A 9,021-nucleotide genomic window follows, 5' to 3' on the forward strand; every position below is an offset into this window, starting at 1 on the left:
CTGCAGCCAGGCTTAGCGCAGCATCAGTTGGTGAACGAGATATGGTCAAAGACCCAGTTCCTCTTCAGCAGCAGCATGAGAGCGGCACAGCCATGGCTGAAGGGAAGGCTGAATCCTGTACCAGCGATCCTACCTGCCCGAGCACTGCAGCCAAGAAAGCTGTTCCAAGGCGTTTTCTCGTTTTTCCTGGCCCTGCCGCTCGCCGTACACCTGCTGCCCAAGAGCAGCATTGCTTCAGGCTGCAAAATCCGAGCCAGGGGATCAGTCAGGCTCACTCTGAAGAGGAGCAGCTCTTATTCAGAGAGATGAATGCCCTGTAGAGGAGCCACAAGAGCAAGAATTATTTACTACTGCTTCGAGCAAGTGCCGTTTTTGGATGCAGGCACTAGGGGGTGCCTGCAGGGAGCGAGCAGGCTTGCGCCTACCCACAGCTGCAGTGACAGGCCTTGTGCTGTGGCATCTTCTTCCCTGCCAAAAGCAGCCCCGAGAGCAGCTGGGACCGGGAAGCCCAACCAAGGGAAGCCTGTTTTCTAGTAGGAAATGCTCTGCACTGCTCACATTTCAACCCTGGTGGGCAGAGATCCAAGGGATCTCGGAAAGGAGATGCTGCTCGTACAACTGAAGTGAATCAGACCAGAGCACAGGACTGGTTTCCAGAATTTGGCTTTACTTCGCAGTACAGAAATCATTTGGAGCCTTCAGGAGACCCGAGAAGCACAGGCTCTGTCATATCGATACCGCAGTGCCGTTTGGTCCATCCGAGAAGCCACCAGGGTACAGAAAATACTTCCACATCTTGCCTGCTCTGTAATTTGTTCTCTCAATTTTATTAAGATTAAAACACAAAGGAGCCTTAGGCACAGCTGTGTCCCAACCGATGTAAACAGTTTTCGAAGCTTAAGTGGAGGTTAAGTTCTGTGCCCAGAACTAAGCCAACATTTGCTGCTACAATAGATGTGGGCTTTGTCCATAATACAACTTGCCACAGAGTTAGATTGATGGGAAGAGACTTTAGGGATGCTGTCCACAATAATGGAGTGCTCAGTTTCTATTTTCCTTGATATCAGGTTTGAGTGACAACCGTCACATCTACTAGCTCACCAGAAGCACATAATTGTGAAGGATGTTTACAAATGATTAAAAATACAAGGTAAGACACAGCTGTCAATGAGTTATTTTAAATCTGCACCAACGTCTACGTCTGCAAAAAAAAAAAAAAAAAAAACCCAAAAAAAAGGTTCAGTCTGCCTTTCACTTACGAGGTTAGTCGTTAAATCAGTCAGTAATTTGCCAGATTCTGGACAGCAGCCCTACTAGAATGAAATAATTAACACATGATATCCAAAAGGGGAACATTACCAGTGCAGTACTCTTCAATCTCTCAGAGATGGGATTACAAAAGCAGGCCTTACAATATTGAATTTCATACAGTGTTCATTAAGTTCCTTATATATTCATATTAGCCGATTTAAATTTCTCCTAATTAGAGATTCTCATTACTGCAGCTCCTCCTCCCCATAGATATCATTTTTCTTGCGTTTCATCTCTTCGAAGTCAAACTCTGATCCCATCATCCTCTTATAAATATCTTTGATGTCATCGCACGTCGTCTCAAAGTGAGTAGTGGCGTCATAGGTGCGAGAAATGAAGATCTGGAAAGAGAAGCGGCCGTTAGCGTCCAGCCTCTCCCCTCACCCCCTCAAACACCAGCGCAGCACTTAACTAACCTGGCTTTCGGTTCCCAAGTCGGTCGGTGCAAACAGGTCACTGATGCTAACAAACCTGGAAAGAGTTAAAGAGTTAAAAAAAAAAAAAAAAAAAAGCACTTCATAATGGTTCTAGAACATCGCTGAGCCACCAGTATGGGTGCAAAAATGGCTGAACTAAAGGTAATTGCTCTATCCAGCATGTAAGCAATCAAAGTGCAGAGGAAACTCAGAGTTTTAACACCTCTGTGCAGCCAAATGACCTTCAGATCTCCTCTGCTTTCATGCCTCAGACCCAAGCGCTCACAGCAGACGTGAGAAGGGGGAGAGGGGGCTTTTTAGGGCCTTACTTCTGCTCAATGGGCTCCAAGAGGTCCAAGGCCGGCTTGATTTCCTTCTCTGGGTCCGCGGTTTCCACAGTAGTGCTGGCAATGGCGATGTACTTCCCCTGCGCTGCCACGTTGTGCGCAGAGGAGATCATGCAGACGTAGATATCTGGGGAAGCACATCACAGCGGCAGGTCAGTACGCTCCAGGGAAGCCAACAGCCCGGCTCAGGCCTGCCTCATCCCAAAAGCTTCCTCTAGCTTGCACACTCATGGGCCTCCTCCTGCTCCCCAGACACTTTGTACCTCCTTGTCTTGTTTAAGACCACGCTTGACTGAGTTCCATGCTTGCCCTGCAGTCCTACGTGCTCTCAGTCTCTTGGCTGATGGGCATGGACACAAGCAGCTCAGCAAGACCTCCAAAATTCAGGTTCCTGCAGCTATGACGGCTCCCAAAAGCCAGCAGGGTCCCCAGCAGCGAGCCCACCCCTCTGTCCAAGGGCGAGGAAGCATTTCCCCTCCTGCACACAGCTGTCACCCCCCTCCCAGAGCATCCCTGTGCTCCTCACCCACTTCTCCCAGGTTGGGGCACTTCCTTCGGCAGGTTCCTCACATGACTTTTCCAACCACGGGCACCCCAGCTTCCCCCACCACTGCCCTAAACTGAACACAGCCTTGCTGGGGCTGAAAGGATTTCTGGATAAGGACATGAAGTCTGCCACAGGCACGGCAGTAAACGCATTTTCCTGTTTGATTCACATCTCACCAGACCATCAGAGCACATGTTTGGTGCAAGGCCATTCAACGACCACCCTGCCTCAACCCAAATGCGAAGAGACCTGTGTATGCCCCGGCCGTCCCCGCTCTCCACACACCTGATTTTCGGTTGACCTGATTCTGTGGAATGATGATCTGGCATGAGTTGGCATCGTTTGTGTTCTTGATCGGGTGGCTCAAGATGCAGATTACCCGAATCACTTGGCCGACCTTCGTTACGCGGTCCGAGACGTAGCTGGGGTCACAGATGAGCTGTTTGCAGCGAGCAACCTGCAGAGACAGAGAGACATCAGGTGACTACTGCACAGAGGTGCGTACACAGCCAGAGGTGAGGAACCAGCCAATTTTGGGAAAAAACGAGCAATTTGAGGTGGCTGTTCCTGCATCAGGTTCTTATTTCGCTGCCAGCAGCATGCTTCAGCTTGGGCAATCCAAATCTCAGTGCACTACTCTTAAAAGACTACATATAGCATGATCAATCACACCTTCCCCTCGTCCTTGACTACACAGTTCAGCTCAAACAACTACAGAGTCCAGTCCTTCCAGTCTAGAACCATAACTTGCTGCGGTCAAGGCTGAACCAAATGGGTAAGAACTGACCACTTTGCATTAGAACTCATTTTTACAGTAATAGTTTACTATTTGACCAATTTGAAAGCCTCCAGGCTGCCTGCACTTGGGCACATCAGTCTATAGCATGGATTATCACCTCCGCTGCTCGCCAGGACACGTCATCCCCTACCCAGAAGAGACATGTTATCCTACCAGCAAGTGCTAAACTGTCCTGTGAAGCTCCCGCTTCAGTTGGGAGCGCATTTATAGCTCCCAAGCAGCTCGCAGCACTCTCGCTAGCTTTATATCACCAGGTGGAAAAGAAGCTGCAGAAAGGCTGCGTGCCAGCTTTCTGAGCGGCTAAGACTTAATGTCAAGGGCAGCTGGTGCCATACCCAGGTTAGACACAAGCAACAGCTCCTCGCCAGTTCAGCCAGCCTGATTTATGCAGGAGACAACCTTGCCAGCCCACAGAGACTTCATAACAGCTCCTGGAGTAGGACTACTCTACTGTACTCCTCACCATGAAAACATCAACATGTCTTCAAGAAGCTGGCACAAGGTAAAACAGCACCGGCCAAGCAGTTTTGGTCCTAGGGCTCTGATGAGGATTTTTCTACTGCATTTGTTCAGATCAACGACCGCCAGCCACGATTTTGAGAGGCAAGATGTGGAGTGGGGAGCAAGGAAAGAACCAGAAGGTACCGTACCTCCCCTTCAGACTTCACACCAACCACTTTGCCATTTTCTATCACAATCTCTTCAATGGGCTTGTTCAGCATGTAGGTGCCTCCGTATATAGCACTTAGCCTGCAAGAGTAAAGCCACTTCAGCGTGTTCCACAGGTGCGCGTTTGGTTTTTAACAGCCCTTTCAGCCCCTTGTTTCTGTTCCACTTGGACAAACCCCACATTAGACTTAAACCTCTTCAGAATACGCTGCTTAAACATCTATGCCGCAGATGCTGTTCTTTCTGCAAGGCATCAGCTGGTATTTGGAGCAAATTATAGGTGCGATTACATCCAGCTAGGAAGAATCTGCTCGGTGCAACCCAGACACTCTTACAGTGGAAGTGCTGCAGGCTACACCACGCAGGCAAATCCGACCTCTTGGATAGACAACATGCTGCAAACAATATCTCTGAGCAAACCCAGAACTACCACCGCTAACAGGAAATCACAATGAACACGCCCAGAAAGAAGCAATCTCACATGGAGGAATCACTGCTTGATTAAGACAGCAAGAGAACCGTTAACAACTGCAGTATTTTTATGCAGTGTCACGTTCTGGAAGCCTAATGACTGACTCCACGCATCTGATCCCCCGGCATGAGATACCACATCAGGACTTAGAAGAGTCCAAAACCAAGTTCTCACCTTGCAAATCCCTGGGGCAGCTCTCCAAGGCCGTAGAGGGGATAAAGGTACGGGCTTTTACCGTATCTAGCCAGCGACTCACTGTAGAGCTTAATCCTGTTGATTGTTTCTTGGCATGGTTGATCTAGATAGCTGGAGAGGGCAGTTACATGATTTGCAACGTTTCACAAACCAAGACTTACAGCAGAATACACTCAGAGAGCAAAATATTTACTTCCCATGAAGTTTCCTTCCCCACCCTCCAGCAGCTCCTGGCAAGTATTTCCCTGGAAGTTCCCTTTTGGAAGTACTTAGTGTCACGAGGGGTTTTATTCAGGAAAGAGATGCTTCATTAACCCCAGGAACCCACAAAGTTTAAATACCCCATCAGCAGAGGACACAGTATTTTAAGATTCATGCAGCACTTGGGGACAGACACACTTTACGAGAGGTTCTACCCTCAATCTGCGCAGCCCGTGCTGTAAGCGCCCAGCACCCCAGCTGATCTGGGGGCGCAACTGAACCCAGACTTACTCGTCAGTCCTGTAGAGCGCGAGGGCATGGCCCGTGAAGTCTATAACGTCTTGCCCCAGGTCAAACTTCTTATACACATCGCGCATGGTGGTCTTCTTGGGATCAACGCCTTCAAAAGTTCGGGGGTCGTTCTCATCAAAGTTGGCAACGTACACTAGGAATTTCCTGAACCGGCGTTTCTCAAACAAGCCCATTAAGCCTAAAACCAAGGTATTTTGTCAGAACTCACACGGCTACTAACTGTTTTTTCCATTGCCAGAGGATCAGAAGCAGGTAAGAATTGCCAAGTGTTTCAAACATCACTCCATAACGTGGAGTTTGGCCTTGAGGGCTAACCAAGGCTCTCTTGTTCAAGCAGGAAACACCAACATCTGCCATTCCAGTCCTCACTGCAGCTATCCTGGTGTACTGGGCATCAAGAGGTGGTACAGCCAGCTCTTCTCAAGGCATGGCTGGAGACCAGGCTTCTACACTACTTCCAGCCTGGAGAGCAGTCTCCACTTGGCCCGGTGTAAAGCCTAACCTCAGCTTCCATGGGTTTGGTATCTACCAGACGTGGCATCATCAAAGTGTGGTGATCAAAGCTCCATCAAAGCAAGCGGTGCTGCAGCCTCGCCAAGGAACCAGCAAGCGCTGCAAGGGTCAACATTTCAAACATGGGATTGGACAAGGCACCGTTTACGTGTTTTAATTTTCTACAAGTTGGAGAAACAAGACCGCACTTGCTGAAACATGAGGACAGAGAGAGAGCACCAAAGGCACCTCCTACTTCTGCCAGTATGAATCTCTTAGGAGACTACTTAAGAGTCGGCAATGTGGCCAAAATTGAAGGAACGACCATTTACTTCACAGCAACCAGGAGTATCAGGCTCCAGTATACAGACGAGATACGTACCGGGAGCCTCATTTGCAGGAGTCGCTTTATCATGAGACTTTTCACAGATGCTACTTACACACCCTGAATCTGAAGCTAATGGGCTGCCCTCTGCCAGCTCCTAATGTATTTCATTTCGCTATTGTGAATGATCAGTTGTTTTATCTGAGGAGTGAAATTTAAGTAGACAACAATTAAAATTGAGGCAGGTGCCACATGATGGAATTAGTGATTCCAATTTGCGTGCTGACAAATGCAACGTTTTCCACACTAATATTAAATATTTATGGCAGAGTTGGGAGCATAAGCACCAAACGTAACCTCTGGAGGAAGTAAAATACTGCCACATTCTCACCAGATGAGCCACAGAACAGGCAGCTTGACCGGCTCCATCTGAAAGCTCCAAGAAAACAGTAACTCAAGGCTCAGGAAGCCCAAGACTTACACTACAAGTGGTGTTTGAAGTCAAATGAGATGCAGAAGAATCCTACGCTAAGCACAGCGTCTACACAGAGCACCATGTGAGGAGCATCAAGATTTCTTTTCTACACGAGCACAAATATCTGGAGATGTGGGCGGCAGAGACCTGTCTTGCCTTTGTTTAGAGACAGTAGCCTCAGGAGGAAACAAAGCAAGGGGCAACTACTCACTGGATGCCAAGGCTTCTGCCTCGGTGGAAGGAACTTTGTAGATCTTTCCTCCCTTGTAGACGAAGCTCCCCTCGATCACCTTGAAATCTAAGTAGCGAGTGACTTCTGTGTAGAGCAGCATCTTTACCAACTGACCTGGAAAGGAGGTTTGGCACAAGTCAACCAGCTGGTCTGTAGCCAGAAGACAAGAGGACAGTGCTTCTCACAAGGCAGACAGTTCGTCAATACAGCAAACCTTTCAACAGCAGCACCACGTTCAACCCACACAGCTCTTACACCTTTGTCTCACAGACGGGGTGTGGCAGATGATACTCACTAGTGCAATTATTAGGCAGTTTTAAGGCTTTCTTACAGGCAATTAACAGCTTCCTTTTCATTACTTCCATCAGTCCTCTGAGTAAAAGCCATCCTGCAGCATGTTCATCCGCTGCAGAACACTGCTGCTCTTTGCTCCTTGTAGTTCACTCACACTCAACATGACAAACAAGGTCATGTCTTTGCGTGACAGCAGCTCCTCATCCTCATTACTCAGACCTAGCACAGCCGGCGTATTAGTTGTCCAGCCAACTTAGTACAAATTAGCCCCTGAATCGCAAGGAGCTAATGTCAACATATGCCCACTTACCTGTCCCCACCATCACACCCCCAGAGAGATGCTGTACGTTAGAAAGGCACCACAATGGGATTTCTGTGCAAGCTGAGACTCGAGTAACCAAACCTGGACTGGAAGCAAGTCCTTCCACTGCGCTAACTTTGAGCAAGACTGGCACTACACATCTGTCCCCTCGTGCTTCAGGGACAAGATACTCCAGTAACAAGTGGTTGGTATTTGGCAGAATAAGTTGCCCCTGAACTTGTTTGCATAGAATCACAGAATGGTTTAGGTTGGACGGGACCGTGAAGATCACCCAGTTCCAACCGCCCTGCCATGGGCAGGGACACCTTCCACTAGACCAGTTTGCTCCAAGCCCCGTCCAGCCTGGCCTTGAGCACCTCCAGGGATGGAGCTTCCGCAGCTTCTCTGGGCAACCTGTTCCAGTGTCTCACCACCCTCACAGCGAAACATTTCTTCTTAATATTTAATGTAAATCTCCCCTCTTCCAGTTTAAAGCCATTCCCCCTCGTCCTATCACTACATGCCCTTGTAAGTCAACCCTTCCCAGCTCTCCTGTAGGCCCCTTTTGGGTGCTAGAAGGCTGCTACAAGGTCTCCCCGGAGCCTTCTCTTCTCCAGGCTGAACAACCCCAACTCTCTCAGCCTGTCCTCATAGGAGAGGGGCTCCAGCCCTCTGACAGCCGTCTGCATTGATAACCACTTCACCAAGATGGTTGGACTCGATGATCCCAAGGGTCTCTTCCAAACTAGACAATTCTATGAATAGTGGATTTGGTGCAGAAGACCTGTCCCAGTACTGGAACAGGTAGATTAAAGAATGAGGATTTGTAGCATCGATAAGGAATGACCACATCTACAAGCCATAAAAATAGGAACAAAGGGAATTAACAGTCACCATGGAATCAACAGTTTCTTCCTAAGGCATGGAAGAATTACAACCCACAAATTCATGGCGCTAACTCTGGCTAGAAATGCAAACGCTTTAAGAGAGGATGTTGGAAAAAAACAGCCGTTCAAACCTTCCATTCATGCCACTGCTGCACGCTCCAAGCTGGAGCCATCTTCTGAGTTTGAAAGGTCCACAGCCAGAACAAGTCACAGAGCGGAAGCTGTGATGCTTCAGGCATAAACGCAGGCAGATCGGCTCGAGCAAGCTTTCTGCAGCTCTTTAATTAATGCTTCCAGAAGTTCATGAAGAGATGGCTGAAGAGCTATTTATGCGACTCCAGCACTGAACACTAACCCAGCTTACGAGGCAGATTTGGGAGCTCAGTATCGCTTACCGTTAGCCATAAGGAATTTTGGAATTAGGTCCACGTTCCAGTCTCTTCCTCGCCCCATAGATTCTGGTGGAGTTCCTGGTAGATTAAACCTTTTGTACAGCTTTGGAGAGAATACAAAACTTATTACAGCAGAGGAAATATCTATGGGTATAATTTCTCCCACACATGTATACACTTTCCACCCCCACATCTCCCCAGCTGAACATAAGCTCTTCACATCAAGCTTTTGGCCAGCGTTTTAGCTCAAATTTGACTTTGGATGCAAGACACAATGCACATCCAGTAAATTCTTACAGTAAGAATCAGGCAACATTATTCTACTCGTCCAGTCTTTCTTTCTCAGGGCTTAAA

The 9,021-nt window shown here is 48.3% G+C and overlaps 1 protein-coding gene across 1 annotated transcript in view; it reads right to left on the minus strand.

The window, feature by feature from the left end:
* Positions 1-650: 650 nt before the first annotated feature.
* The window catches only part of GDI2 (GDP dissociation inhibitor 2), a 9,144-nt gene continuing 773 nt past the window's right edge, over positions 651-9,021 (minus strand). Inside the window, exons 2-10 of the mRNA XM_009882977.1 lie at positions 8,671-8,770; positions 6,773-6,907; positions 5,249-5,447; positions 4,736-4,867; positions 4,071-4,170; positions 2,907-3,078; positions 2,057-2,201; positions 1,728-1,782; positions 651-1,652 (exon numbers count right to left, since the gene is read on the minus strand). Of these exons, the coding sequence (XP_009881279.1) occupies positions 1,497-1,652; positions 1,728-1,782; positions 2,057-2,201; positions 2,907-3,078; positions 4,071-4,170; positions 4,736-4,867; positions 5,249-5,447; positions 6,773-6,907; positions 8,671-8,770 (1,194 nt within the window). The 3' untranslated portion in view covers positions 651-1,496. The remainder of the gene's footprint in view (positions 1,653-1,727; positions 1,783-2,056; positions 2,202-2,906; positions 3,079-4,070; positions 4,171-4,735; positions 4,868-5,248; positions 5,448-6,772; positions 6,908-8,670; positions 8,771-9,021) is intronic.

The sequence above is a fragment of the Charadrius vociferus genome, unplaced genomic scaffold (genome assembly GCF_000708025.1).
Source record: "Charadrius vociferus isolate BGI_N301 unplaced genomic scaffold, ASM70802v2 scaffold32, whole genome shotgun sequence".
NCBI classification, from domain to species: Eukaryota; Metazoa; Chordata; class Aves; order Charadriiformes; family Charadriidae; genus Charadrius; species Charadrius vociferus.